This window comes from Scophthalmus maximus, chromosome 7 (assembly GCF_022379125.1).
Source record: "Scophthalmus maximus strain ysfricsl-2021 chromosome 7, ASM2237912v1, whole genome shotgun sequence".
Classification (NCBI taxonomy): domain Eukaryota; kingdom Metazoa; phylum Chordata; class Actinopteri; order Pleuronectiformes; family Scophthalmidae; genus Scophthalmus; species Scophthalmus maximus.
This window is the reverse complement of record NC_061521.1, coordinates 2049655-2064969: the sequence shown is the minus strand read 5'-3', so window position 1 is coordinate 2064969 and position 15315 is coordinate 2049655. Positions and strand designations below refer to the sequence as shown.

The 15315-nt window shown below is 37.7% G+C and overlaps 1 protein-coding gene and 1 long non-coding RNA gene across 2 annotated transcripts in view; one reads left to right on the top strand and one right to left on the bottom strand.

Annotated features, from left to right (window-relative positions):
• The window catches only part of LOC118314846, a 34466-nt gene extending 22835 nt beyond the window's left edge, over positions 1-11631 (top strand). The window contains exon 4 of the long non-coding RNA XR_004794732.2: positions 11250-11631. This is a non-coding gene — a long non-coding RNA (uncharacterized LOC118314846). The remainder of the gene's footprint in view (positions 1-11249) is intronic.
• Positions 2103-5284, bottom strand: admb (adrenomedullin b). The gene is made up of 4 exons (XM_035641557.1): positions 5170-5284; positions 4776-4891; positions 4066-4200; positions 2103-3619 (listed from the first exon to the last, which is right to left on the bottom strand). Exons 2-4 carry the CDS (start codon positions 4877-4879, stop codon positions 3328-3330), a joined length of 531 nt encoding a protein of 176 aa, XP_035497450.1. The 5' UTR covers positions 4880-4891; positions 5170-5284; the 3' UTR covers positions 2103-3327.
• Positions 11632-15315: the final 3684 nt, after the last annotated feature.

Below are 15315 nucleotides of genomic sequence, written 5' to 3'. Positions count from 1 at the left end.
ACAGTGAATGTGGTGCAGTGCAATCTCATTGCCCCTGGAGAGCTAGGATTTTTTCCCCCAATACCGGCTCTTTAAATTTTCTATAGTTACAATATTGCTTGAAAAGAAATATTATTTGATATAATTACAATTATTACAATAATTGAAAAATTCAAAATAGAGTTTGGTGGCCTTGTTGTATTTCAATATGTTGCCACAATGTTTTCAATATTTCCTCCCTCCTGTAAAGGCACAAAATTATAACATTTGTATTATGCTCTGAGACATGGTCAATGTAACATCTGCAGATTAGACCTGTACAACATACAGGAGAAATCCTCTATGTTTTCTGACTGAACATTTTCCGAGTAGTGTGGTGGTGCTCGTTGGAAAAACACCAGGCATGCAGTGAGTTTTTTTGTTTTATTTTTTTGCTCATGTGTCCCATTTCTAGGGGTGATTATCTCCATTCATAGACAGTTTGTCTAATTATGGACTTATCAATATCAAAAAAATTCGTGCAATGTCACATCAGCGGATGCTTAGGTAGCTTTCTCACACACCTCCAGTCTTGTTTCATTGACTAAAAGTGCAGATTTGCTACTTCCAGAAAGTTATCTTTTGTTGAGGCCATCAGCCTCTGGGTTTACTTTTCCAACCTCATTTTATCTGTCATTTGATTGAATAAAAGCTTGTTAAACATACTTTACATGTTTACATATTTTACAGTTTGATATATAAATGCATGTCATTCCAAGGGTTCACTTACTACCTCTTGCCTCTGCATATCTAAATATAAGCCAATGTCGGGCCTGTACTGAGTAGGAGACATCAGGAATTTGTAAGGGGTTCCAATATCTTCCATTTGGCATAAAAATTTATGACATGAAAAGGTGACTTGTGGCCTTATGCGTATGATGAATTGATCAGTTGACCCAGATAGTTGAAGTGAGCTACCTTCATGTTGTTTTAGGCACTGTGCTGGATGTTGTTGAAAAAAACCCCATTATATTTCATCTAAGTTGCATTTTACAGATGGAAAGAGAATGAAAAAGCGTAAAACAGCATTTTATTCAAGATACAATTAATAAAAATAAATATATTTCATTTGACGGAATTGGAAAATGTCTTGATTTAATTTTCTCAAAATTATTTTAAACCATTAGTTTATATAATAATGTACTTCTAATTCTAATTGGGGTGATTTGACGTTTTAAAGAAAAATTAACAGATTTATGGTGAAATTTTACATGTCAGGGCAGTGTGACCAGTGTGCATACTATCAGTGGAGGTCAAATTCCATAGTTGATATCTTTATCTAGTCCTCATCTGAGTGTTGCTGAAGTGAAGCCTACCGGTCTTTTCTCTCGATTCATCAAAACATTATCTTTGCCAAAACATAGTTAATTTTGTTGAAATGCCATTAATACACAATTTTAGGAGCATGTTGGAGACAAATTTAATTTTAGAATGTGTTGCTTTAACACATTGCATATGATAAAATGTTTTCCTTTTTAGAATATCTTGGACAATACAACTCAACTCAACGAATAATTCACTAGCCCGGCCACACACTCATAAGACTGAGTAAACAGAGGGAGAACACACACAGGGTGAAACAGAATAGAGAGAAACAAACACAAATGACAGTTAAACACAGTCAAATGTTGTTGTTGTTTTCTTCTTTGGGTTGGGGGCGCCCCCTCAAGGCAGTGGTAGGAGAAACACTGGTTTGTATTTTTGTGTTTGTGTGAAGACTCAACTTGTGTTGGTAGTCCAGCCAAAAGAGTTTTACAGTCCTCCAGTCTGCAGGAGAGGAACGCATAGAGCATTTTTTCCGGAGGCTGCTTGAGATATGACTCCTCAAATCTTGGATATATTGTTTAAGTGATAGAAAGCGGCCTTGCTCTGTTACTTGCAAAAACTTTGAACGTGAACATGAACTATGACTCCAAGGCCCTTGATCTGCCCACTGTGTTTTAACCACAACATCAACTGCACATTACCATCATAAAATTACATTTGACATATACATTATGTTGCCTATGAGCCTCTCAACACTCGGAGAAGGATGCACAAGCAAGTTCTTTAATATTAGGCCAAATATGTTCAAGTTCAAATTCTTTTCATTGTTGCATTCATACATTTATTTAATAAAACGAAGGACATCGCAGCCAGCTGAAAACGATTACTATTCCTGACGTTTGCCACAACCATAACTTAAATCATGTTATACCTTTTCAAGTGGTAATTTATTACATTCATATAAGCAGATGGATCAAATCAAAGGCTTTGAAGAAAACATTAGCACAGTAAGTGCTCTGTTGGAGCAGCACTGATTTTGAAACAGTTGGCCCAGTATTAGTAATAGAGTATGTAGCTTGCTGTAAAGCTAGATGGCAGCACAACACTTAAGCATTAGCTCAACAGTCCTTCTACATCATAGCAGGAAAAGCCTCCATCATTTTCCAAGGCTTCTCAAGTCTGGCCAAAAACTAACTGACCCCTTTGCTTGTGAGTTGCCATTTGTAACTTTGAGCATTCAAAAAAATCCAATTCAAAATCTCTAACATGATTGATATCCAGTAAATGATAATCATCATATTGTAATCATCACACAAATGTAAAGACAAGTGGTACACCCCTAACTCAGTGATAATACACTTAAATCACACACAGGACAAGATAACTATATACACAGCTAAGATGCATCAGATACTTCACTGAAGTTTGAAAAAAGAAGTATAATATGTATTTTTTTGGCTGTATAAAAATATAATTGTATTATATATGTACGGTAGCTTTATATATCCTAATATACAAGCTGATAATGACATATTTTTAACTATGCATAGGCTTGGTACATATGGTATAAATTGCACTTCACCACATTCAGTTCACTTGTGAGGGCATCTGAATTTGACAGTTTGGGGTCCAGTAATGGCAGTTTCTTTAGGAAAGAAATCCTCCCCCGCTGTGGCCTCGGCTCCTTATCTCTTCATGGGTATTTCTGAGAAGATCTTAAAGAATTGTCTTCTATCTCAGCTGTCAAGCTCATTTTTGATGCTGAAGAAGAAACATACATTATTGTTGAGTCCCAAAGGTCTGACTTGAAATCATCCATAAATCACCCACTCGTTCAGACCCACTGAAAGCTGCAGGTAAGTATGCACATGCAAGCTTTTAAGTATCCCAAGCTTTCTCTGATTGGCCGTACAGACGTAGCAGCCGTTCTTTCTGCACATCTAGTTGTAAATCTTTGGAATAAAACCTCTGAGGGGACTTATCTTCATCTGCTGTGAGCAAAAAAAAACCAACAGGGAATCTCCTATGCCCTCTATGCATTTGTTAGGCCATTGAGCATGTTCTTTGGTGTCTGTGGACTCGCTGACCAGCTTCAGTGCCCCGTCCTTGTCTTACTGTCTGGAGGACAAGTTCAGTGACATCAAGGAGTGAGCGGCGGCGGCGGCGCCGCCCATAGCCTTCCGAGCCAATCTTGTTCTCTGGGGCAATGGGCTCTCTTTGGTCATTGTTAATCTTATGCAGTATGTGGAGTAGGTCATGGTATACACATGTGCCTAAGACGCAGCTGGATGGTTTGGATGATGCTGACCTCCTGGGTCTGCTATTTAACCCAAAGCTGGAAAAGGAAACAACATATATCAGTTCCTATTTTCAGACTGCTTTTTAAGGTTGATACATTTTTAAGGTTGATACATTAATCCTTGGCAGGGTTTAATTCCAAATTGTCATCAGGATTTATATGACTTAACAGTTCAATAGAGGATAAATCATCCACAGTCTTATGTTACACGCCCCTGAAAAATATCTTTTCTCTCATGGTTGACATTACTTTTTGAATTTTAACTCCTGTAGAATCAGGTGGCATCTGCAGCACCCACAGTGCTTTGGGGGTCTCCTGGAAGCCTAATGGTTTCCCACTATATAACTCTGAGACCACTGGTTCGATTCCATCTTTGGAGCTTTGTTGCTTTTCTTACTCTTTTATTGTTTCACATCTATCTCTAACTTTCAGCAATAAAATGAGGGCAAATAATCCCCCCAAAGTGCAGCTTTCCTTGTTACCTTAATGGAGTTGAGACAGTTTTTTCATTCTTGCCCTGCTGCGGTCCAACATGGATGTCAGAGTATTGCTCGTTAGCTGTGACTAAGCTGTTTCCCAAGTCTCTCTTCATACGGCTCTGCAGCCATACTTTAAACCTGCAACAGAGAGAAAAGGCGTCAATAGAAGGAACTGGCACTAATTCAAAATCAAATTGTAGGGTACAGACATGAAATGATGATATAAGAGTATGACAGTATTACACATCCAACCACATTATGAGATTATTTCATTTGATGCCAATGTTGCTCAAGTTGTATAAAGAACACAGTTATCCTTAAGGCAAAAGAATCTTAATTTGTTTCCAGAAAATTTCATTTGATTCTTGAGGAGTAAAAACTCAGCTTGGTGTGTATATTGACCAACATGCTGATCACAGATGTATTGTATCAGTATACAGGCAGACTACTAGAGATTGCTCTAGAAAAAATCAAAAGACACCTTTGAGGTAATTTAGAAACGGTGTTTCTATTAATGTTTTTTCCTCCAGAGAAAACTGACAAGTTTATTTTTCAATTGAAATTTATATTTTCATCTTCTCTTCTACTAACTGACTTTATACATATCTTGTCATAAGGACGAGCACCTGATTTGGATGCCAAAAGAGGGAACAACAAGACTTTTTTTCAATGAACACAATGTTCCCACACTGCTTTCTAATCCGACTGCTGACCTTTTTTTCTGGCTAGAGTTGAGCTCCCCAGTGGCACCTTTTACTAGTGGCAGGACCATGGTGAAAACACAGCAGCAGATGACGGTGTGCAGGGCTAATCTCATTTTGGCTGGAAGCTGTCAATAGTAAAGATACAGAAATGGAATTTTTGAGCTGAAAATCTTCCACAAGTGGTGATTGATAAGTTTAAGACTAATTGGACACTCGTGCTTTGTTAATTACAAAACAATATTAATGGCTTTGTAAGGCATGAAATTAGTACACCCAACATCACCGACTATCCTTCAAACTCTACCCCAAATTTCACAAGGCTTTAATTTACAATCATAAATACTCAATAAGTCTTTAAAAATAATTTTAAACTTAGAGTAAAGTTGTGGAAAAAGTCACTTACCTCAGGCTCTTGCTTGTAACTTGATGTAGAAAATTATGGCACACATTCAAGTGTTTTGTGTACTATTTTGGAGAGTTTGGTGTATTTTTTTTCCAAGGCTGTAAAGAGTTTACCATGAGTTGAAGTCTGAAGTTTACACTGCTAACATGAGGGGCTTTATAGAGGGAGGGAGGGAGCTGTACCTGAATGCCAGACCCAGTGGGAGGGACTGTGGGACAGTTCATGGCAACTCCGTCTACCCCACATGTAGACCGTCAAACTAAAAACATGCAGATAAAGATTATAATCGAGTCAGCAATCCGAAAAACACTGTGACTAATGCTAATTTAAACAGACTCCCTTAAATCTTAAATTTGATTTATTACACCCCCTTACTTTGACAAAGTGCTGAAGGAATGGCATTTTTGCAGATCAGAATTTTTTATATTGACCTAAGTAATATATAATGGTTTATTCTTGGCTGTGCAAAAGTCATTTAACGTTTCAATTAATGTTTTTTCTCTTCAAACATTTTCCTGTTCACTGGTGGTTTTGGGGTTGGGATAGTTTCATTGGCCATGCATGGTTTGAGACAGTTAAGTTGGTTGCAAATGCTGTTATAGCTGAAATATTTCTAAAAATGTGTTTAAGATGGCTCTGTGGAAGTCCAGGTTAGCCATCTGTGATTTTAAACAGCTACAAGGGGCTAAGTATATTTAAATTAGCAGTGTTGTTATGGTGACTGCATGCACTGTGAAAATTAAGAAGGAACACATGCTTTATACTGAACTTTTGCAACTCCAGATGATGGCTGTAATCACTCTGAGTGGTACTTATATCCACCAGTAGTTAGTTCCAGGCATTTTAAACACAGGCAGAGTTTTCTGCATGTGTAAAGATTAACCACATATTAAGGTCTTCCACGCTAGCTACAATGGACTTTCTTTTAGATGTTAGAAAGATACATTAGAAGCTCAAAGATAAAGTTAAGAGGGTTAAGAGTTTTTTATTTTTTATTTAAGTGTCTAGAGATTGTGCCCAAAGTAATCCCAACCTTTAATCTATAGTTTTACAAATACTTTTTTAAAAATCTGTATGTCTTACTGTCTCAAAGTAGATCTTACTGTATCTCTGCCTTAGACTTGTAGGGGCAAGGTCAGATGGACATGTTGTCTTCAAGATGTGTACAATTGAGAATAGGGCTGCAGTGCAACATCAGAAAATGGTGGCAAATGATAACCACAGAATTGCTTATCAACAGAGTAAAGCCCAAAGATATTTGATTTACAATGATCTAAAACAGAGAAAGACAGCAGGATCCAGAGAATGTCTGGCATTTGCTTGATAAATGTCTTTAATGACAATTATCAAAATAGTTTGCAGTGAATATCCTGTCAGTCAAATAATCAACATGAGAGCAGTCCAGAAAGTCTGGTTAAATGTTTGGGAAGAATGTCCAATATCACATCCAAAACTCTTCAACTACACTTTTGATCTTTCTTTATTGATTATTTTAATCACTGCGATCATCTTGAATATGAAGAAATGTTGAATAGTTAATGGAGGCCTTTGTGGTCTCAAATGACAGGGTTTTAACTGGCGCAACAGGAATTTGTATGAGTGTAAGCTTGTGAGGTTTGTTTGGATAGCTGCTGTTTGTTTACATTTTTACTTAAAATTTGAGGTCAATTTTATGATAAATAATAAATGTTAGTCAGTATTTTTTCATAAATATCTTTATCGCAAATTTCCTTGAAATATCGTGATATAATTTTGAGGATATATCGGCCTCCCCTAATTAGGACATTGTGTAGTTGATCACTTCCAATTAGTTTTTACAAGTGATGATAGATGTTTGAACTGTATGTGTTCTCCTGGGAGGTGAGAAATGGTCACATGTTCAGCATCGATACATACTTATCCTAGCCTATGATATGTTACCATCACGATTACTTTTGGAAACAACAATTCAGCGAAAACCAGAATATCTTTATGGATACATTTATATTTTGAAAATATATTTTTGTTTATTTATTTATTTATTTTTAATATCACAAGCTGCTGTGTCACGTGTGCACCAAATGTTTATGCAAAAAGCAGAATGTTTTTGTTAAAAAAAGCCAAGATCGCAACAATACCTACTATTATTACGCTTTTTCATCTTTTTTTGTTTTAGAACTTAATCTGCTGTTCTAAACCTAAAAATTACCCTTTGTTTTACCTGAAATCTAGTCTTGTTGTACTTCTTCCTGCATGTTGTTGGTATTGGGTTGTATTTTTAATTAAATCAAATAACAAACAGACATCACAGGCCCTATAGAGCATACAACTTTAGTCATCAGGCTGTGAGGGCTTTTTGAAGGGATCTTTTGGAAAATGGGCACTAGACCTGAAAACCAATGAGTAATCATGTTCACAGCTTCAGCAAAGCCGTATGTTATTTCTGGCAAAGGTGAGCCTGAATTTACAAGGCATGTCCTGACCTGCATCTTAGAGAAACTGGAGAGAACACAGGTTACATTAGTTGTTTATGCAGTCATGTTATTTTTCTTGACTAATAATGTAGCGTAAACACAATGTGTGGCTTGAGGTTTTTAATTAATCCTCAATCCCTATTATCAATCGCTATCTTTTTATTTTTTTTAAGTACATGATGGTCGACAGAACAGATTTAGTCCATCGCTAAGGCAAATTGGAATTTGACATTTAACATTAAATGTTAGCAGTTTAAAGTTTATTTTGATATAAAATATAAACAAGTGCAAAGCCTTAACATATTTACATATTAAATAAAACCTATCCACACTACAATGATTTAACACTACATAACAATTTCAGTGCTTAATTTAGCAAAACACTCCAGCTGAATCTGCTCTTTGCATAATATTTCCACTCTCTAAATGTGACCAGAATTTGATTTCTCCACATGGATCAGGGTAGTACTGATTAAACGGGATGACAGTCACCAAATGGTCCAATCTGTGAGTTACCTGTCAGTCTGTATGACTTAATTTGTACAGCTCTTGGTTCATTTAGTAAAAAGTCAGTTAACAGGAACCAAAACCAGAACTAAATGGCAACAATGTGTAATTGTTACCCTTGGTCCAGACAAAATTAGTATCAAAGTGACCTTACAAATTGCTTGAATCTATGGCCTAACATTAATTGATTTGCAAAAATAATGCCTGTTGCTGAAAGTTCACAGAATAAAAGTAATCAACCCTCTTCCCAGTTCGCTCAAAACCTTTTGCATTCATCTTGTGTTGACGTGCATATAGCTGATGTAATCTCAGCCAACATTACAACCACAACCACCACCACAGTCATCATCCTCATCACGTCCAAAAGCTACAGCTACATTTCTAGCACCTGTGCCAGTGTCAGGTCTGTTTTGATATGAGTTTATAAAACCTAGTCACACACAAAGGTTTAATGGGTCAATTGAAGAAGTTATGCATTTGGGTGCCTTAAATAGATACTCACAATGCTGTCATGGCAACAATACAGCACTGTTCACAAGCCAAAAGATGATTCAGGGATCTTTGTTTTAACACAACCCGGTCAAGTTCTTAAATGGGTTTCTCTTGGCATGCCGATGCCATGTCTCATGCAGCAGAATTTCATAAAAACATATTGCAAGTGTGTAATTGTTGTAATAGTGGCTTTTGTCTTACATACATCAGAAAGCATGACAGTGAGGTGTTTGGTTAGGGTACGATTTGGTTAAACTGCGGTTGATTTCCACAGGCAGGGACCAGTAGAGCTAATGTGAGCTCAATGTTGGCACTCACTTAGTGATATTATTAGACATTCATTGTCTATTAATAGTTCTAGATTAAGTTATGTGTTGTAATTGCTACTGAGATAAAGGAGTAGGAGTTATGAGGATCTAATGACCTCTCTTCTTCTCTTTTATGTAATACGTAATAATAAGTTTCTGCTAATGCATTAATTTACAAGGATTCCTCTTTTCCTCATTTCCAAACAATGGAAAATGCCGGTGTGCATTGTTTTTTGTGGAAAAATAGATATTCATAGATATATCAGATATTTACCATTTACAGATGGATATCTGTATATCCCTATATTTTTAATGGTTTTGATAAAACGTTTGGCACCAATTACAAGTGAATGGACAGTCAATTACAGAAAGAGAAGTGTGTGTTGCAAGCCATAAACAGCTGCATCTATAACGTGCCTCCCCTGCTCCCAGAGAGAGAGAGAGAGAGAGAAAGACTGAGGAGTTTTGCTCAGCACACGAGGAAGAAATCAAAATCATAAATATTATTTAATATCTATTATGTTGGGGGTGTGAATCAAATTGTTACTGCAGCACAATAGAAAGAAATCAGGAATGATTTAAGAGGCACTGGATTATTTACACAATATCATCATATGTGTATTTTATCATAATTCATACAGTTTTATTGATCCCCCTGTAGGGGAAATTCAAAATCGACACAGCAGAACAAAAGTGTAGCAGCGCAGGGGAACATGTAATAATAAAATAGAGTGAAATAGAAACAGAATCTAAGATAAAATAGAAATACTATGATTTTGGAGTGGATTGAGTCTTAGAATGTTGGTGCGGTGGTGTTTGTTGTCTAATTTCTAGTTCCTCTCTCATTGTGACTAAAAGCAGAACTGTGTGTGTTTTGCAAGGTGCTGCAGCATTTTAGAGCGAGCTGATTTGTATAAGTGCATTCACAACCCAACGAAAGAAAATTTGCACTCTAAATCTAAGCAATCTAAAAACCCCTCTTGAAATGCTTTGGATTTTGTTCAGCAGACTTTGAAATTGTGGAACCTCAATAAAAGTTTTATGCAGGATATGTAAGCTGGCCTGCCATTCAGCACCAGCGTCCTGAGGGCACATCTCAAAAATATGCTCCCAAACAAGCATCGCCTGATGCCCGGAACTCCACCCGGACAACCCTGTCTCGACTCGTGTTTGACACCACAATATGTGATATAGCATATTTAGATCTTTTAGATTAATACGTGCTGACAATACAATGGCATATTAAGTTGCTGTGAACTGTAGTGTAAACTCACAAATTCTAAGCAGAAGGCAGATGATAATGGGCCTCATGCAAAAACATTTCAAGTTTGACATTTGAATGGAATTCACTTCGCATTCTATCTGAACAGATTCTTATTGTCTGCCTCGGAAGTTGAATATATTCATCGTTCCCCAAGGTTAAAAAGAAGACAGTCAACAGGTAAACTGAGGCTTCTTTTCAGGGAACTCGGTGTATTGAAAAAATTGGTAAGGTGACTAGGGGAGCTGGAAAACAACATATTCCCCCCCTAAAAATATTTAGAATTGGCTCACAATCACAGGCTATACAATGAATGTTTTAAGCACAAATATGCATTGACTGTGTCAGGGGACTTTTCCCCTACTTGGGTTCAGAGTTGGCAGTTAATCTTTAAGTTTTCTCAAGATCTCATCTAAATGTTGCTGTTCCTGCCCAGTGTGAGTCAGATTTACACCATGTGGGACCTGAGTCATGAGAAGTTTGCCATGGTAAAATCAGAACATAAACTCAGAGCAATGTCTCAACAGTTGCCCTGAGAGGCTAGTTCATCGGAGCTGGATGTGGCAAGGCACAAGCTTTAGTCAGAATATAAACTAAACCTGTGCTAAGTGATACATGTGCAGAGTCCAGCTATCCTCCACAATGTTGTGACTAAAGTTTCCACTTGGCATGATCTAAAGATAGGGCACTTGATCATACCTTGATATTTCTGGAGTCTTTTTATTTTTTATTCTGTACAAACAGTATAACTTTAAATACTTTGTTTTGCACGCCTTGAAACAGGAATGTCACAATGCTGTCCTTAGTGGCAGGACCCCCAAACGGTTAGGAAGACAGTCTTGTGTGGTCTATGACAGTATGGCCTCTGTGTGTTGTTTATGATAAGTACATAAACATCTTAAACATGGATGTGATGGATTTTTGGGACATTCTGAAACTTTCCAAATGTGAGGGAGTTGTTGAGTATAGTGGGGCCTTTGATGATATTGGTTATATGGATTTTGTGCCCAACTAATCTGAATAAGGCAAAGCTCTTGACTTGTCTTTTTATCTACACAGAAATGAAATGAGGAACAGTCGTGCCCTCCAGTTCAGAGACTTGGAGACTGCACTAAGGACAAGGAGCACCGAAGCTGCTCAGATGTCCAGTGGTAGCTCAGTGTCTTGTCAAGACACTAAATCATTGTCACTCGTCTGTGCGTTTCAACAGTCCCTTATGATCACTAGCCCTGGATGGTGACCCAAAATAAATGGTTTTACATAGAGGCGCAGACATTTTTTTTTTCAGTTGTAGGATGTTAAACAGGGCCTGGAGCTTGGAGACCAAAAAGCCATCTGAGGTGCTCCAGGTATCTGCCTCATGCCTCCATGTGGGAACTCAAGTTGAGGGAGATCCTTTTGTTCTAACTGTTGCAGGCTTGCCATAAATTAGGGGGGAATTAAATAGCATATTGAAATTATACATTTAGCTGTGGCAGAAAAGTTGGTGTAGTAATAAAAGCAAAATGTGACAAAGTAGAGTGGAAACAGACTTGGCAAATAAATCATTAATCAAATATCCACTGAAGCTTCTGCCTCACTGGAGAGAAGAGAAATTGTAGCAGACTCCAGAGCTTGACGCTTGAGCACATCAGTCAATCAAATGTTATTCATGAATGCATTTATCTATTTAAACTCACAGATCTGAGTGTGTTATCTTGTAGTTTGTCACACAAGCAGGTTGTTTGGCTTGCTCTGGGATCAAATTGCTCTACTGAAGCCCATTGTTTCATTATAGAGCTGCGTGCAGTGCTCTTTGTCCAGCTGTCACTCGCTCGTTCTCAAACTGAACCGTCCCCCTGTTGTTGCCCCAAACACACCCCAAGGCCGATCAGCTCCAAAAGTTAAGCATCTAGAGGTTACCCACCAAGCAATATTCCCACCAGTGGTGACTGCTTACAATTAATTACCACTTGCACTGATTAGCGATTACATCTGATGCGCAACTCCGACCAATATCCCTGCCGCCAAGTGCAGTCAGGAAGCAGTCAGTACTGCGAGTCCTACCGTATTATCTACCGGCGTTGGAGGAGGAACTGGTGTCCCTGCCGATGGCCACAGTCAACGTTACTTCATCACCCTCCTCATCCATCTCCTCCATCTGAATAATCACTAATAGGCTACATACTTTGCAATTGGGCTCCAAAAATCAATGTCACTCGAATTTGGCATGGCATGCAATTTGGTCAAATGTATGTTTGTAGCAAAACAACATGATAGGTCAAGAGGGCATGCAATAGGTTAAGCTGATAGTGAGTGCCCTCTGCTGGATCACGAGGAAAACTACTTCAGACAGAATGATGCACTTCTAGACTGAATATTTTGAATTCAAACAGGTACATACCCCCCAAGCCCCCACGTTAGAATTTCATATAAAAAGCCCAACTTCAACTATGTTGCTAGCTTACCATCGTTATCTTATCATCAATCTCACTACGAGTTAGCGTTATTGTGGTTTCCACTTTGACAAGGAAATGACATGATTTGTATTTATTTATCTATTTTCCCCCAGTGGACAACTTTGGTCCAGCACATATAATATAATAATTATAATAACTTTAATTCACACCTATGAAATGCTTGCTCTTTGAATATGTAATCTTGTTGTACCAACTTCTATGTTGGTTAAGTTTAAAGACAATTAGAGAATTGGTACCACCAACTTTTAAGCTGAATGTGCTCAACTCTCAGTATTCACATAACGGCAGTTGAAGGAAATATGCATTCATTTGCATTCAGTATTTTGACTGCCTGCACATTTGGTTAAAATTTGTGCTACATTCATATTTCTTTAAAAAGCAACCCCTTTCTGCTATATTAAACGACATTGACATTTCAAATCACATCTAACTTAATAATTTAAATGACAAGGATATGAAAAAAATACGAGGTCACCTGGCAAAAAAATTGAATATGGCCAAACTTTTGCCGCGACGCCATGCAGTATTATTTGGCAATGCACTGCTTCAGCAAATATACTACAGCAAATACTTTTAACCTCATGATTATCGAAAGGGAGGATAACTTGAGGATCCACCTTACAACTTTCCAGAGTTGTAAAATAATGTATCGAAGCATTATGAACCACTGTGAAGTTTTTCTATTTGATAATCCTTTAAACTCATGGATTGATCGATCAATCAATCAATCCAACCTGCCTTTCTGGATTGCATTTCACCGTCTAACTGATTCCTGAAATGACACACTCCACCAAAGCAGCAGTTTTTTCCTTGAATCTTCTTCTGTTGTTTTATGTCTTAATGCCTGCAACACATGCCCTAATGCACATCTGTACACAGACAGACAAATACTGGCAACATAAAATTGCAGGATGTGATAGAAAGAGTTCTGTTTGGGAAGCAGCATTGCTGCGTAATACTTTGCCAGAGATGAAATGGATGTCAAACCTCTACTCATATTTTCTGTTTCATGAGAGCAATAACTGTATTGGATTGGTACTTGATTGTGTGAAAGCTGCTTTTGATTTTTATCTTCAGATAAATCTGTCTTATCATCCTTCATCTCATGGGCAGTGACAGGGATGAGGGTGCAGATGACAAACTTGAAACTTGAAACAGTGGCTGCTCTGTGCAGAGAAAGCTTGACTATGAGGTTTTGTGTATTTTGCATCACTTGACTCTGCCATGTACCAACAATGTCATTTTAAATTGTTTTTAGATATTGAGTTTCAGATTTGTTACACTTGGCATTAAGTGAGGTAGTAAGGTAGTGAGAATAACTGTATGTGTCCTTTGGTACCCAGGTGGTATACCTTTGGCAGTCAGAAACGCTTACAGTAAGTGAAAAATGACATGCATAATGTGCAGATGTTGCAAGTCATGCTTCGAGATATGACAATATTTCATATTTTTAACACTAAGATCATTCAAGGATAAAATGAGCTGCCAGTAGCTTTCTCACAGCACAGTTTTCCATTATTAGGCAGTTAAAAATGTGAGTGAGTAGCGTGTTAGAATATCAGTGGGGCCGATTTTTCCAAAACAAATCAGAAAGTGACTTTTAAAGGCCAGAAATCTCAAGTGTTAAACCACAGATGTTAGATAATGTGATATTACTGAGCTTTGATGTTCTTCACTTTAAAGCACTGTTTCTCAATAATGACATTTGTGTGTCATATCATGAAACATCAACTTCAAACATCACCATTTCAACACAGATGACATAGTTATGATTTCAGAGGTTTATACTCTATCTGCAGTTTCATACCGTATGACTCACCAGATTTCGTGGAATTTATTTTCATGAATTAGTGCAACAGATTTCTTCTCAAAAGTCTTATTTATATTTTTTAAATATTGTTTTCAACAAGTCTCTGGAAATGTTCACTTATGTTCACTACTTACTTAGCACCATACACAAAGTGAAGCTGAGGCGGATGGGATATCGATAGTTTCCCAGGCATTTTAGTCATTAACCAAAGTATTGAAAAACTTTTGACCTGATGATGGTGCTAGTTGAGAGATTTACAATAATAATAATAATGGGGGGGGGGGGGGGGGGGGGGGCAGGAGAGTTGAGGGGAGGGGACATGGCATTGTTCTGAAAGAAACAAGTAATTTTTGCCAGCTGATTTTGCTCAACTGCAGCAGAGCGTGTGACACAGCTCATGGAGGCAATATCATTATCTCTGATATCATAACTGATTTTCTTCAGTATCAAAGTTATCATGTAGTTAAATTAATCATTGATGTGTTTTTGTATAGAGAGGGTTGTAATAAGGGATGTCCCGATCCAATATTCCATATCGGTATGGGGACAATATTGGTCAAAATGACTGGATCGGATATCCGAGGTTTTAGATGGCTGCGTTAAGCAAAGTGCATCCTGAACAAAGCATTATTAATATTTTGTCTTCCGAAGGGGGAAAAGATTTTATCAGATTAGTATCGGATCGTTATCGGATTAGTTAGTCTACCTATTATTCTCTTAATTGTCTCACGGGCCACATATGCCCTGGAGCCCAGAGGTTTAATACCCCCTTTCGCAGGCATAGCAGGGAGGGCAGGGCCAGTGCTAAGCTAAGGTCTGCCTGCCTGCTGACAACTATATGCAGAGCTGGTGGAGC

What these genes read in the sequence shown, in the direction of transcription:
- admb (XM_035641557.1), bottom strand. Translation starts at nt 4,879, where the DNA reads ATGAGATTAGCCCTGCACACCGTCATCTGCTGCTGTGTTTTCACCATG. An exon ending in AACTCTAGCCAGAAAAAAAG is followed by an intron (nt 4,201 to 4,775) that starts GTCAGCAGTCGG and finishes TCTCTGTTGCAG; the next exon opens with GTTTAAAGTATGGCTGCAGA. An exon ending in ACTGTCTCAACTCCATTAAG is followed by an intron (nt 3,620 to 4,065) that starts GTAACAAGGAAA and finishes TTCCTTTTCCAG; the next exon opens with CTTTGGGTTAAATAGCAGAC.